This window comes from Haliaeetus albicilla, chromosome 24, assembly GCF_947461875.1.
Source record: "Haliaeetus albicilla chromosome 24, bHalAlb1.1, whole genome shotgun sequence".
Taxonomy (NCBI): domain Eukaryota; kingdom Metazoa; phylum Chordata; class Aves; order Accipitriformes; family Accipitridae; genus Haliaeetus; species Haliaeetus albicilla.
Window position 1 is genome coordinate 16,740,658 of NC_091506.1, and position 15,857 is coordinate 16,756,514.

General features: G+C 42.7%; 1 protein-coding gene across 2 annotated transcripts in view; it reads left to right on the forward strand.

Moving 5' to 3' along the window:
• Positions 1–15,081, forward strand: part of TKT (transketolase) — a 28,783-nt gene extending 13,702 nt beyond the window's left edge. For both annotated transcript variants that reach the window (XM_069812346.1, XM_069812347.1), the window contains exons 9-14: positions 1,188–1,344; positions 7,716–7,846; positions 9,195–9,278; positions 9,458–9,551; positions 11,540–11,662; positions 14,776–15,081. In XM_069812346.1, coding sequence (XP_069668447.1) covers positions 1,188–1,344; positions 7,716–7,846; positions 9,195–9,278; positions 9,458–9,551; positions 11,540–11,662; positions 14,776–14,963 — 777 coding nt within the window. In that variant the 3' untranslated portion in view covers positions 14,964–15,081. The remainder of the gene's footprint in view (positions 1–1,187; positions 1,345–7,715; positions 7,847–9,194; positions 9,279–9,457; positions 9,552–11,539; positions 11,663–14,775) is intronic.
• The last annotated feature ends 776 nt before the right edge of the window (positions 15,082–15,857 follow it).

The window sequence follows — 15,857 nt, forward strand, 5'->3', positions numbered from 1 at the left end:
GTGGGGTTTTAATACTTGTTTTTCATATGTGTATTCATGGATATTTAATTTGACTTGTTCACTTCTTAGGGAAAAACTAGGCTATGGCAAAAGCTTACAAATACAATACAACAGGAGTGCTTCTAATCATTGATTCCTAAATCTACCTCTTTTTTTCTTATTATTTTTGTGGTCATGTTGTCTGCATTTCAGCAGAACACAAGGACATGGCAACATGTAAACAACAGTAATACTTTCCACAGTGTGATTAGTAGAGATTTAACTCTGAAAAGACTTTTTAGGTGGTTTTTTTTCTTCACAAGAAATGGAATGTCACAATGTGACAATGAGTTCTACACTAGACTGGGGTATAAAGATGGGGACAGAGAAACAGTTAATAAATTTAGCCTGATGACACTTGTACAGAAAGGACTAAATTCAATAACTCATCTGTTTGAGTCTTTGGTTGCCACCTGTATGGGTTCACTGAAGCAAATGAAATTAAAGACACAAATTCAGGCAGAAATTTGTTGTTGTCTTTAATGATTTATAACCAAAGAACCCATGGGCTGTCTCTTGTAAATTTTACACTAGGGCAGTTTCATGAGCTTGAGTCAGGCATTTTGGATTTACATCAGCTTAGGAGAAATTTGCCACAAAGAGCAGAAGAATTTCTGTATAAAATAAATGGGGTAAATGTAGCAGTAAACAATTTAAGGACCTTGTTCTAATTTCCATCTTGCTGAAGAAGGGCCCTTTTAGTAAATACCAGTCCAAATAACACAGGTAAATCCATTCCCATTTAGTATGATTTTTTGTCTGCTGGAGATAGTAAAACCATGTCCTTTGGACTGAAAGTGTAAGCCTTTGATCCAGGAAAAGAAAGAGGGGGATAAGTCTAAAAATTCTGTGAATGGCTGCTTGGAGCAGATAAAGAAAAGAAGCTGCCAATAAGGATCAACAACAACAGCTAGCAGTTGAGGCAAAGAGCAGATGAGATGCTGGAGGATAGATACTGGGTGAGTGAGTTGCCTCCTTTTCTTTTTGGAAAGGCCAACAATTAGGAGCAGGACTGGACAGAGATCTTTTTTTATCTGCATTGAAAGCTTTTTGCTAAAGTTTTGCAGTAGGAAGTCCCACAGATGATCTCTTGGAAACAATTGACAAATGAGGAATTCACTGTTCTTGTACAATCTCCCTCTTTTCAGGTGAGCATTGCAGTTGGTTGTGCCACTCGAGACAGAACTGTTGCTTTTGCCAGCACCTTTGCTACCTTCTTCACACGGGCATTTGACCAGATCCGTATGGCTGCCATCTCCGAGAGTAACATCAATCTCTGTGGGTCACACTGCGGTGTTTCTATTGGTAAGGGCAGCCTTGACTTATTTGTCAGCAGTTCCTATCCCTTTAGTGATAAGTGTCTGGCAGTCAAACTGATAATGCTTTGTGGAGACAATCAGTAATATAGCTGTGATGGTATAACAGTGGCACTGTTTATAGGAAGAAGTCATATTTGCAATTTTATCAGACACATATTTGAAAAGAATGAGAAAGATTTTAAGCCTTCATCAGCTTGTCTGCTTTTTTCTCTTTTATCAGTTTGGCCTTATTAAATAGGACTTTTCCCTTCTACTCTACAAGCATAGAGTGATATAAAGGGATTGGATTGAAAGTGAGGAGCTTAGGTTCCTTTCCATCTCTGCAGTTGACGTCCTCTGTAATAAGGATAGTCGTGTGCTTACCGTAGCTTTGTTTCCCAGTCCCTAAAATGAGAAACTAATGATACTTATTCTTGCACAGATGCTCTTGTCCACCAATCTAGAAAACACTTTATAAGGAATAAATATTTTTGTTTTATTATGCCTTTGAAGGTCACTGATTTGAAATAACTGCTTCAACTTACCTCAGTATTTCTTACTACTAGAGCAGTTAATGTGTTGATTAAAAAAACCAGAAACCTCAAAGTACTAATTAAACTGTGAAGCTGTTATGTAATTCTATTCTATCATAGTTTGGGTTGGAAGGGACCTTTAAAGGTCATCTAGTCCAACCCCCCCTGCATTGAGCAGGGACATCTTCAACTAGATCAGGTTGCTCAGACCCCTGTCCAACCTGACCTTGAATGTTTCCAGGGATGGGGCATCTACCACCTGTCTGGGCAACCTGTTCCAGTGTTTCACCATCCTCACTGTAAAAAATGTCATCTTTATATCTAGTCTAAATCTACCCCCTTTCAGTTTAAAACCATTACCCCTTGTCCTATCACAACAGGCTCTACTAAAACGTTTGTCCCCATCTTTCTTAAAAGCCCCCTTTAAGTACTAGAAGGCGCCGTTTGCCCTGAAGCCTACGCTTCTCCAGGGTGAATAACGCCAACTCTTTCACCCTGTTCTCATAGGAGAGGTGTTCCATGCCTCTGATCATTTTTGTGGCCCTCCTCTGGACCACTCCAACAGGTCCATGTCTTTCCTGTGCTGAGGGCTCCAGAGCTGAATGCAGTACTGCAGGTGGGGTCTCACCAGAGCAGAGTAGAGGGGCAAGAATCACCTCCGTCGACCTGCTGGCCACACTTCTTTTGATGCAGCCCAGGATACAGTTGGCCTTCTGGGCTGCGAGTGCACATTGTTAGCTCATGTCCAGCTTTTCATCCACCAGTACCCCAAAATCTTTCTCCACATGGTTGCTCTCTATCCCTTCATCCCCCAGCCTGTATTGATACCACAGGTTGCTCCAACCCATGTGCAGGACCTTGCACTTGGCCTTGTTAAACGTCATGAGGTTCACATGGGCCGTCTGGATGGCATCCTGTCCCTCAGCTGTGTCAACCACACCACTCAGCTTGGTCTCATCTGCGAACTTGCTGAGGGCGCACTTGATCCCACTGTCTGTGTCACTGAAGATATTAAACAGTACTGGTCCCAATATGGACCCCTGAGGGACACCACTTGTCACAAATCTCCATCTGGACATTGAGCCGTTGACCACTATCCTCTGGATGTGACCATCCAACCAATTCCTCATCCACCAAACAGTCCACTGATCAAATCCATATCTCTCCAATTTGGAGAGAAGGATGTTGTGGGGGACCGCGTGAAGGGCCTTACAGAAGTCCAGATAGATGACATCCATAGCTCTTCCCTTGTCCACTGATGTAGCTTACTCCATCATAGCAGGCCACTAGGTTGGTCAGGCAGGACTTGTCCTTGGTGAAGCTATGCTGGCTGTCTCAGTTCACCTGCCTGTCCTCCATGTGCCATAGCATAGCTTCTAGGAGGATCTGTTCCATGATCTTCCCAGGCACAGAGGTAAGGTTGACAGGTTGGTAGTTCCTAGGGTCCTCCTTTCTACCCTTTTTAAAAATGGGTGTAGTGTTTCCCCTTTTCCACTCACCAGGGACTTCACCTGACTGCCGTGACTTTTCAAATATTATGGAGAGTGGCTTGGCAACTACATCAGCCAATTCACTCAGGGCACTGGGATGCATCTCGTCAGGTCCCATAGATTGATGTATGTTCATGTTTCTCAGGTGGTCACAAAGCTGATCTTCTCTTACAGTGGGAGGGACTTTGCTCCCCCAGTCCCCATCTTGTGCTCCATCCACTCGAGAGGTGTGGGAAGAGAGATTGCCAGTGTAGACTGAGGCAAAAAAGTTGTTGAGTACCTCAGCCTTCTCCTTGTCTGTTGTTACCAGTTTGCCAGTCTTGCTCACTGAGGGAGTATGCTTTCCTTGACCTTTCTTTTCTGGCTGACATATCTGTAGAAGCCCTTCTTATTATTCTTTGCATCCTTTGCCAAGTTCAGCTCCAGCTGGGCCTTGGCCTTCCTGACCCCATCCCTACACAACCAAGTAGTGTCCGTATACTCTTCCCAGGATACCTGTCCCTGCTTCCACTGCCTGTGCATTTCATTCTTGCCTTTTAGTTTAATCAGCGGGTCTTGACTCATCCATGCTGGTCTCTTTCCTTCCTTTTCTGGTTTCTTACACCTGGGGATCGAGAGCTCGTGCAGTCTATGGGAAGTGTCCTTAAAGATCTACCAGCTCTGTTCTGCTCCCTCATCCCTGGCAGGTTCCCAGAGGTCCTGTTGGCTAACTCCTCGAAGAGCTGGAATTTTGCTTTCCTAAAATTCAGGGTACTGACTTTGCTCTTCATCTGACCCTTATCCCTCAGGACTGCAAACTTCACCAGTGCATGATCATTGCAGCCCAGGCTGTCTCCAGTCTTGACATCACTGATTAGCTCACTTGTGTTGGTGACCAACAGGTCCAGTATTGCATCCCCTCTGGTAGCACTGTCTATTACCTGGCTTAAGAATTTATCCTCGATGCATTCCAGGAGTCTCCTGGATTGCCTACAGCTCGCCGTGCTACTTTTCCAGCAGATGTCAGGGTGGTTGAAGTCCCCCAGCAGGACAAGAGCCTACAAGAGTGATGCCTCCTGTAGCTAGAGTAAGAAGGCTTTGTCAATAGGCTCTTCTTGATCGGGCGGCCTGTACTAGACACCAACCACAAGGTTCCCTTTGTTGCCTTGGTCTCTGGTTCTTACCCATAAACTTTCAACCGGCTCATGGCTATTCTTCAGAGACAGCTCTTCACACTCTATTCATTTCTTGATGTAGAGGGCAACCCTTCCACCCCTCCTTCCTCGCCTGTCCCTTCTTAACAGCCTGTAGCCATTGATAGCTGCAATCCAGTCATGGGATTTGTCCCACCAAGTTTCAGTAATGGCAACTAGGTCGTAGCTTTCTAGCAGCATGGTGGCTTCCAGCTCCTCCTGTTTGTTGCCCATGCTGCTTGCATTGGTGTAGAGGCACTTCAGCTGGGCTGTCAGCCATGTCACCTTCTTAGAGGAACACCCTTTAACTCCTTTGAGGTATTTCACTGCTGTTTCCCTCTTGGCTCCTGTTACCTCCAGAGCCCCTGGCTCCTCTCTGTAAGACTTAAAGTGTGCTGCAGTGTAGCCAGCACATCTCAGAGCAACAGGCTGAAGGTCCTCACTAGCATTACCTTCTCTGGTCTTTGCTTCACAAAATAACTGTTTGATAAATGTCGGATCATATTGGGTTTTGAATTTGGTTTGAGGGAGAGAAGGGAGTTTTGTGGTTTTTTTAATGAAATGCATAGACATCACCCATGAAAACAGGAGCAGACTTGCATACCAAGAAGGAAAATGCCCGTAGACATTCATGCTTGAAAAACCTCTAGGTATTTATAAGGGAAAAGAAAGAGAGGGAGAGCTGACAGGGGTAGTAAATTAAGGCTCTCTGCATCCATCAACTTTTCAGTTGATTTAATAGTTTTGGCTAAGAGTATGGTTTGGAGGAGGGTTGGGTTTTTTTGTTTAAAGCAAAATAGTAAGTTTGACCTGTAATATTGGTAAAGATTTAAAGATGCTTCATAAACGCGTGTAGTCTCATCCAGAACTGCAAACTTAACTTGCAGCAGTATAGAGTATGCTTTAGTAGTGGAGACTGAGTATATCAGATTATGGCTTGTATATGTCATTAAGGGAGGGATTCTATTACAATCCTCTTTTCTTTTTAAAATCAGTCCTCTCACCTCATTGCAGTGTAGTTCAATCCAGTTTAAGTCTTTTAGCAAGCAGCAAAGGGTGTTGGTGTAAAAGCCAATTAGCTTTGGTCTTTGCTCATTTAAGAAGATAAAACTCCTTTGGGTTACCTAAATTGTCTCCTAGAACCACACTTCCAAGTTTCAATTTTCAGCACTTGAAATGTTCTGCTGGGAGCTGTGATTGTGAGGTGCATATTTAGATTTATAAATTTGTTTGAGTTACAAATCTGTTTCAGGCCTCAACTCTTGATTTTCAAAAAAGAATTTGAACCCAAAGTTTTCCAACTGAGTTGTAAAAGAAAGTAATTCAGAGAAATCCTTTAGCAGGTAGAAAATTCAATTTTAAATGGAAGGGTATGAATTAGGTGTCCTTCCTATTAGAACTTCGGGCCTGCATGAAATTCAGAATCCGAACTGGATCTGTGGTGAAAATTGAAGTTTTATGTATGCAGTTCTAGGTAGACCTGGGCTTCTGCTGCATTGAAATTTGGACCTGTTAAATTTATGAGAAATAACTAGCACAGTGACCTTCCGAACTTGTACTAAGTTCACTCCTAGACCAATAGTTGCTGATGGACCAAAGCATCTAATGAAATACATTTAATATGTTTTCAAGGTTGTAAGAAAATAATGGAAAATTTGTATTTTCCAAAATGAACATATAGGGAAAGAAATCATAGTATACATGTGTCAAAAATAGAAATATCAGTTGTTTCAACAACAATTTTTATATTCTAGACATTTGATACTGTTCGTATTAAGCACTCACATTTTTTTATTAAGCTATAAGTGAAGGTTTTGCAGATGTAATTGAAAATTACTCTCTTGATCTGCGTTACTCTAAAACCACGTAAATCAGGATTTTCGTAAAGATGCACTTGGGGCTGAACTCAACTTAGTGCTAGTCTGTAAATTACTAGTATGAGCTGTGAATGCTGGTATTTTTGGCACCATGTTAGCAAAAGTAGGACAAGCATGAGTACTCTCTTTAACTTGGGTAAGATTCTGATTCAGGTACCTGTTAATTTTGTTCATAATTTCACTTTTCTTCTATATATACATTGTGTGGGTGCATTTTATGCCCACTGAGATCCCACTCGTTCAGTCAGAGTGCATACAGATTTAGAAACTATGATGTTGAGAATTTTTTTCAAGTCATGACTGAAAGCTGAGACACTCTCTTTTCATGGTTCGTGGTTACTTTATTAGTAATGTATAGCGGCAGAGTTCAATGATTGATTTCTTTAACATGTTTAAAGTTCTTCAGAGTTTTGTGCTGCTCTTATGAAAATACCCTCCTCCTTCCTCGTGAACTCGTCCTTCTTGAGTAACAGGTAGTGGGTGCATGTGGGAAGGCGTATTGCCCTGCTTCTCCTCTGCAGGCTGTGACATGACTGGATTCAAAATTCTTTGCATGGTTAGTTTGGAACAGGGCCATTCCCAAAGCACCGTTACATAAGGTCAATGGGGGCAGGGGGGTGTGTTGTGGTTGTTTCTTTAATTATGGAAAATCATGGCACATGTTCTGGCTAACAGTTCTTTTTTATAGATCTGTAGTTTATGCCATAAGGCACTTGAGTTGTTAAATTAACAACACAGGTACCCTATTGCTCTTTAAAAGACTTTTTATAGTATTGAAAAATACATACCCTTCATTTAATCTTGAGGTGAGCCTAAGAATTTGAGAGTAGTTGTACCAAGTGCACACTGCTTTTCTGATGGAACACATGCAATTCTCCTTTCACATTTCCAGCAGTTTAAATCTAGAGGAACACTATAGAAAAGTATAAATTTTGCTTGTACAGCCTCAGTACATGTAAATCTGAAGATGCTCAGATATCTTGTGACCCTCTTTCTGTATCTGTACCCTTCCTGCTTTGGTTGTCTTCCTTTTGTGTTGTTTTATTGTTATACTTTATTTTCTATTTTTTCTTTTTAACCCCAGTTCTCTTTCTTTTTAGTCTCTTTCTATCTGTATTTACTGTTTAGATGGTTCCAAGTTTAAGGAGAAGATGATTCTTTTCTCAAGCAGGTAGACTTGCATGTCCTGTGTGTGCCTGATTTTATACTTGTTTTTTTTCTGGTTTACATTGAACCTCACTGCTATATTGAGTGATTGTCAAAAATGTGCATTTACTCTTTTGTAACCCTGGTTTAATTCTTTTAGGTGAGGATGGGCCATCTCAGATGGGACTGGAGGATCTGTGCATGTTCCGGGCTGTTCCCAATGCCACTGTGTTTTACCCTAGCGATGCTGTAGCCACTGAAAAAGCAGTGGAAATAGCTGCCAACACCAAGGTTTGCATCGTGGTATTTCTGAGCCAGAAAATAATTTTTATTTTTTTTTACTACTTTTGTTGCTTCTGGCATGTTTCTTGCATGTCTCTACCCACATAAATTCTTTCAAAGATTCCAGCGTGGCAGTGGGATGTTTTCTTTGCATGGAAAGGTTGCAGACATTCTGTCCAGGCTAGTGCAGAATGAACAGTCTGGAATGCTGTGGGCCAGATTTGGGGAGATGTAAATGATTACACAGCAATTGCAGTTTGGGTCTAAACTGGCTCAGAAATAAGGGCAAGTGTAACTCTTGTTGGTCTTTAGCAAACTTACAGAAAGTACACTCCTAGTATGATATCTCTGGGGTCAAAATTGAAGCTGGATATGGAAAGATAAATTTATCTTGAGGATTTTGATCATCAAGTGCCTGTACGTGAAAGCTCAGGAGTCAGGTCCTCAATTAGTCTAAGACAGTCTACACCTTTGGGAGATACTGAGAGCCAGTGCTTACACTAGTTGACAGTCTCACTGGTCATCTTTTGCTCCTCTGTTGCCAATGATGGATTGCAGTTAAATTGGACTGTGGCTGAAGACGACTAAGACTTCCCATGTGGCTGTGACGGAGTTTCTGATCTCTCTTACCTTCAGCTAATTTGACATAGTAATGGTCAAATGTCATTGGTAGGATTGGGTTGGACCATCTCCTTGATTGGTGGTACTTTAGGCTGCCATAGGAGTTTACCTTGAGAAAGGAGCCCATAATCTGAAAAATTTCAACCTTGCTAGTACAGCTTTTAAGTGAAGGAGTGTGGAAGTTTGGTGTGTACAAATGTGATGTAGTTTGTGAAAAAAAGATGGCGGGAGAGGAAGGAGTGTGAGATAATATGAGAGAGATTAGATAAGTACTGATTTGTTACTTCTTTTGGAAGGGCATCTGAACATTAACTGATGGAAAGCATTTTTCCTTGCTTTCAGCTGAGCATTTCTTCTATTCCTTTAAAGTTACTAGTGTAAAATTTGCACATGTATGGCAAAGTTATAAGATTCTAATTAACTCAAGTAGGACTTTCCATTTCCACAAGAGAAGAAAAGAGAAATAAAGATCTTGAAATCAGAAAGAAAATTGTGAGTTAGCAGCGTGCTCTGAGAAGAGGTTAACTGTATTGTGATGTCTGAAACAACCAGCTTTTGAAAAAGGACTAATGGGGGTGGGGGGAGTTTACTCAGTAGAACCAGAAATAACATAGCAGGGTGAAAACCAGACAAACAGAAAAAGTCATTTTGCTGTATTTTTTTCATAGGGTTTACAAACTAGAATGTCAACACCTTTCTGGTTTTGTAACTTATAACATGTTTACTTCGGAAACAGGGCATTTGTTTCATAAGAACTGGTCGTCCTGAAAATCCTGTCATTTACAACAACAATGAGGACTTCCATATTGGACAGGCAAAGGTAAATATTGCCCAGATAAACAGAATCTGAAAAAATATGCAAAGTCCCTCTTGTAAAAGCCCTTTTCCCTCTAAAGCATTCCAATGCTAGAGATTTGATCTTTTTAATAAAATCTCCAGAAATGTTAGAAATATCAGTAAGATTTATTGTTAAAAATACATGGAAACATTTTCTTGCAGCTGGTTCTGAAGAGTAAGGATGACCAAGTGACTGTGATCGGAGCAGGAGTCACTCTGCATGAGGCTCTGGCTGCAGCAGAACAGCTGAGAAAAGGTGATCAGATTATGGGTTTGACTTTTTTTTTTTTTCCTTTTTTATCATTTAACACAGCAAAGAAATCAATGCCACTCAGCCTAACTGCTCACCCTTTGTGCTGGTAAACATTAATTAAAATGCTACAGACATCTAGTCACTTGTTAAGCTGATACAGTGCAACATAGTATATATCTGCCAATCTTGCCTGTTTTAGTTAGGTTAGTAGCATTAGTAGCCATGAAAATTGCCAAACTGATCAGATCAAAGTTTGCTTAGAACTGCTAATCTGTCTGAAAGTGCTCTGCAGGCAGAACCTTAGAGGAAGTGTGTAAGATGCAGGAGTGATCCTTCCCTGGCATATTGTCTGGGTGGGCTAGGGTGCCAACACTAATGGAGTGCAATCAGGCTGGGGCCAGTTAACAAAATACAGATTGTCAGCTGAGCCACCGCAACTGTGTGTGCTCTTACACAATGCTGTTGATATGCAGCGCCTTTGTGTAGATATGGTTCACTGCTAACTTGTTTTTTTGAATGAATGTATCAACTTTTAACTAGCACGGGAGGCAATAATTCTATGATAGTGCTCAAATGCACTGACATCTCACAGTAAAGATAAAAATCCTTCAGTGAAATAAGAATAGAAAGAAACCATCAAAAATCCATCTGTGAGTCAGTAGCATGTGCCCAGGAAGAAATAACGAATAGTAAGAGATAATACAATTAATGCTGCCTGTGGCTTATGGGTAGCTTTGTATGCTGTATCTAGGTGGACAGATATTTTGTCATGACCTTGAGCCATCAGTCTCAGGATATTTTGAAAGTTGTATTTTCAGAACTATTGTTATTTTTCTGAATTTATCATGCTTTGCGATGCTCTGCTGATCTTGGAAGTGTGAATAACCAGCTATGGAGAGATAATCCCATAGTATAGAGGCAGTGTCTAATACCTAAAATATATTTGCTACTAAAGAGCCTTCAGTCACAAAACTGTCGGCATAACATAGTGCTTCTTTATGTATGATAAGAGTTGACTCAGTGTTCAGCTAGCCAAGATCAGACAAAACCTCATGTAATTTGCTATTCTTTATAAACAATTGCCATTTGTACATAGCTTTAACAAGTGATCTGAGCCTGCCTTACGATGACAGGACAAATTCTGGTTTTGATGCCAACCTTAAGGGCGCCGTGATCAGGGCTGGTGCAAGTCAGACAGACATACCTGATAGGTGGGCAGCCTGCAATGAAGAATTCAGAATCATAGAATAGTTTGGGTTGGAAGGGACCTTTAAATATCACCTAGTTCCAAATCCCCTGCCATGGGCAGGGACACCTTCTACTAGACCAGGTTGCTCAAAGCCCCATCCAACCTGGCCTTGAACACTTCCAGGGATGGGGCATCCATAAATTCTCTGGGCAACCTGTTCCAGTGCCTCACCACTCTCACAGTAAAGAACTTCTTCCTTACATCTAAGCTAAATCTACCCTCTTTCAGTTTAAAACCATTACCCCTTGTCCTATCACTACATGCCCTTGTAAAAAGTCCCTCTCTGGGGAACGTCTACAGACCGAAGAAGCAGGAGGCATTTGCGCTTGGGTTGACAATAAAGTTAAAGGCAAAATAAAGGTCTGGTAAAAAAATCGTGATTGACAGTCTGAATAAGAAGGATTTCCTGGTGACTAGATTCTGCTCTTACCTGTGGGAGGGCCAGTTAGATTACTGTTTTGCTGATGGGCACTCCTAGTGACCTTGAGTGACTTATCCAAGGCTTTTCTGCCTCAAGTGTTTTGTCTGTGGCATGGATGGATATTACTATGTCACAAAGTGCGTGAAGAAAGAATGCATACAAAAATTAGGGTTGGCTGGGTTCCATGGTAGACAAGCCATAGGTACAGATACCTGGTAGTTAGTGTAGACAGTTGTCATAATGGCTCTAAAAGATGTACCACTTAAATTGTCTTGCATTCTCCAAATTCATGTTGCAAATAATTTCATTCTATTTCTGCAGAAAAAATATTCATCCGTGTGATTGATCCCTTCACTATAAAGCCCCTGGATAAGAAGACAATACTTGAAAATGCAAGAGCGACCAAGGGCAGAATCATCACTGTTGAGGACCATTACCATGAAGGTGAGCTGGGTCCAGGAGGTCACATCCCACACAGTTGTTCCCCAGGGGTTGGGAGCTCACAGCTTTTCCAGACCTGAGAGAGAAGTATGGGACCTGATGCTGTCATTCAGTTAGAGCAAAAGAGAGGGGTTAGCCTTTTATATTGCTGTTATGATTATAAGATGACACTGAGGGTTGAAAGTTTCCTAAGATATAATGGGTTAATCAGGGCTGCCTTTCTGATTAACTTGGCCTTGGGTGCCCTTCTGTATGCTTGGTCCAAGTGAAGTCTTGATTCATTTGTGCCGAGTGAAATTGTGAATTCCTGCTGTGGTGCAGTGATTCTGCACACAATGTTCTCAGAATGGCTTCACAGCAGCTGCTTTGCAGTTTAAATTGCAAGAGAGACCATTGCTGTGCAGGTTTCTTAAGTTTTCCCTGTGTCCAAAAGCTTGATTCCAGGCTGCTTGAAGTCAGGTGGTTTTGGCAGTTTCCGCCATCACTCTGAGATAAATTCCTCCTTCTGCTATAAAATTGCAGATCAGGGCCTATGAAGAGCCAGACCACTTTGCATTCTCACTGGACCCTTTTTTGTTCCTTCATTTCACCTGCTTACAGGCCATTTTAGAATCTGTGGCTGGTCTATTGTAGTGTTCTTAAGCTAGGGTAAAAAGTGCATGATGCATGCAAGAAGGAATTTCTAAGGTGATTCCCAAGTAAATTTTAAGATAAAACGCTTCTTGGGAGAAGTGGAGTAGTCTCTATAAGACTTCCCCAGCTTCTGTGCCAGGATTTTGTTTAGAACCATAGAATCATTTAGGTTGGAAAAGACCCTGAAGATCATCAAGTCCAGTCATTAACCTAGCACTGCCAAGTCCACCACTAAACCATGTCCCTAAGTGCCATGTCTCCACATCTTTTAAATACCTCCAGGGATGGTGACTCAACCGCTTCCCTGGGCAGCCTGTTCCAGTGCTTGATAACCCTTCTGGTGAAGAAATTTTTCCTAATACCCAATCTAAACCTCCCCTGGCACAATGTGAGGCCATTTCCTCTTGTTTTATCACTTGTTACTTGGGAAAAGACATCAACACCCACCTCGCTACAACCTCCTTTCAGGTAATTGTAGAGAGCGATAAGGTCTTCCCTCAGCCTCCTTTTCTCCAGGCTGAACAACCCCAGTTCCCTCAGCCACTCCTCATAAGACTTGTTCTCTAGACCCTTCACCAGCTTTGTTGCCCTTCTCTGGACACGCTCCAGCAACTCCATGTCTTTCCTGTAGTGAGGGGCCCAAAACTGAACACAGTACTCGAGGTGCAGCCTCACCAGTGCCAAATACAGGGGAACAGTCACATCCCTGCTCCTGCTGGCCACACTATTTCTGATGCAGGCCAGGATGCCGTTGGCCTTCTTGGCCACGTGGGCACTCTGCCAGCTCATATTCAGCCAGCTGTCAACCAGCACCCCCAGGTCCTTTTCCACCAGGCAGCCTCCAGCCACTCTTCCCCAAGCCTGTAGCGTTGCATGGGGTTGTTGTGACCGAAGTGCAGGACCCAGCACTTGGCCTTGTTGAACCTCATACAATTGGCCTCAACCCATCAATCCAGCCTGTCCAGATCCCTCTGTAGAGCCTTCCCACCCTCAAGCAGGTCAACACTCCTGCCCAGCTTTATGTCATCTGCAAACTTGCTGAGGGTGCACTCGATCCCCACATCCAGATGATTGATAAAGATATTAAACAGAACTGGCCCCAATACTGAGCCCTGGGGAACACCACTTGTGACCGGCCTCCAGCTTAAGTTAACTCCATAACCTGCTGCCGCTTGCTCTCTGACATGTCTTGTTTGCACAGGTTCTCAGGGGCATGCCTGTGCAAACATGTCCTGTGAAGATGAGACCATATGCAAACAGAGAGCAGCTGTTGCGAATTGCACGTCAGGCTTGCCCCGTTTTAGGGGAGATGGAGAAATCAGCAAAGGGGCAGCTGTGAACTATGGCATTAGTAGATACTGTAGATATCTACTAATAGAAATTAGTAGATATTATGAGATTATCCTATTTTAAGGTGAAACATCACTCTTGCCAGGTATCTGAAGTGATCTGGTATTACTGTAAGTGCTGGTTACACCATACTTTTGTTCCAGACTGTGGATGGTGATAGCATCCCTGAGCCTCATCATTTTCTAGTTTATCTTTCAACTCTGGACAAATCTTTTTCTGCTGCTTTGCGAGATGGCAAAATCATCACACTCTGAGGTGATGAACATGTGATTTACACTGGCACAGCTTTTGCTGTGTGATACAATCAAGGAAGGTCAAGTGTACACGCATCACAAGCCTGAATGCATTGCAAGGCCACATCAGGCTGATCTTACAGCCGCATCCGTGGAGGTGCCTGTGGCTGGAGGCTAAGTTTGAGTGGTTAAATCCTACCATGCCTGGAGCTGTGAAAAGCCCTGCATTCATGGATATGCCCTAACTGAAGTGCAGCACCAAGGTGTCTCTCCTCTCAGGTCTCAGAGCTCTTGACACCAGTCCTGTGTTTTCTTCTTCCCTAGTACTCCTGCTTCCAGCGTCTCTCCTGCTGCCACGCAGTTCCCTGTTGTGTCCTTTGTCCCTGTGACTGACAGTGATTCAGTCTGAGCTGAGCTCTAAGCAAAGGTTGTGAATATATTACATAACTCGGAGAGGGACCTAGCGGCATCTACAGGCATTGCGAAAAGATGGAGATCTTAAATGCTGCTGAGATTGGTGGGAGTTGACTTTCAGCACATTAAGTATGCTTGTAAATACTCCTCACTCTAAATATATTTTTAAACCTGGCTCTCGGTGGCTGATGCTGAAGCGGTGAGGGCTTCCTGACAGTTCTGTGCCCTTTAGGGGTATATGTTTCTTACTGCCAATTTGTAAGTACTTCAGAAATGTCGGGCTGGTTGTCCTCAGAATGGCTTTGAAATAGGAAATTGTTTTCATTTCACAAATGGGCAATTCGGACATATATTGTGATCGATGTTTCTTATAAGCATGTGAATTGGGGATTTAACTTACAGGGACCTTTGGATCAGATATACATGCAATCTATATGTTGCCTGTTGAAGCATACAGATGTATGTCGTGTTTGAATTTTTTCATAGGTGGCATTGGAGAAGCAGTGTGTGCTGCCGTAGTGGGTGAGCCTGGTATCACAGTCAGTCGCTTGGCCGTGTCTCATGTACCGCGAAGCGGGAAGTCAGCTGAGCTCCTGAAGATGTTTGGCATTGATAAAGATGCCATTGTGCAAGCTGTTAAGGTGGCGGTGTCCAAATCAAGAAATGCGGAGTAGTTTGAAGCATCTTGTGCTGTGTTACAGAAAAGCAGTGTTCAGAGAAGTACTGTAAGTTTAAGGCAGGCAAAGGTGCTTTATGTAGAGAGTTCTAATAAAAATACCAGCTTAAAAAACCTTCTGGGTTTTAATCTCTTTTTTTTCTCTGTGGGGTGTTGTGTAGCGGGGTAACATCTGAATGTTTTCAGTCATTGAAAAATCTTCAGGTTATTTAACAATTTGTGGGCAGCAGCCCTTTGCCTGCCTGCTGTATAGCAGGAGCATTTTCTGCTTTGCAACTAACCTTGCCTGCTGTGAGCTCTAGTGTGGAAGTGTTGGGTGTTCACTGAAGGTCTGGGTGGGCTGTGCTTCAGCAGGGAAATAGACGTTGGGCATTGTAGCCTAGAGTGAATCGAGTAGTGTTTGGTCCAACTTACTGCTGAAGACTAAAATCCTGTCTTGAAGGGAGTTTGGTGAAAACAGAGTTCTTCCCAAGCTGCCAGAAGAGTGCAGTAGCCCCTCTTCTGTACAGAAATGTTAGGCACTAGATAGTGAAAAGCAGGAATGTGTATTGAAGGAGGAGGGTGGCTAGTGCCTTTGCTTCAGTTCCTCCTCTCTGCATTGCCCCCCAGCCATTTAAAACCAAGGCCAAGAAGGAAGTACCCTATGTGCTGAGTGATGTCAAAGTGGAAGGAGATGTACTGGCTCCTGGGGAACCCACAGTGGGAGGTGGAGGCCCAGCAGAGCTATGGGAATGGGCCATGAGCTGTGGGCTCGACTTGCTGAACTTTTGGAGAACAGTAGCTTAGTGAACACAAGCTCATTTAAGGAGATTGAAACTCTTCATAGGAACTTGTATCGTATTTTTGAGTGCTTGGCCAGTGCTGCAGCAAGGGTGATACGTGAGACCAGAAT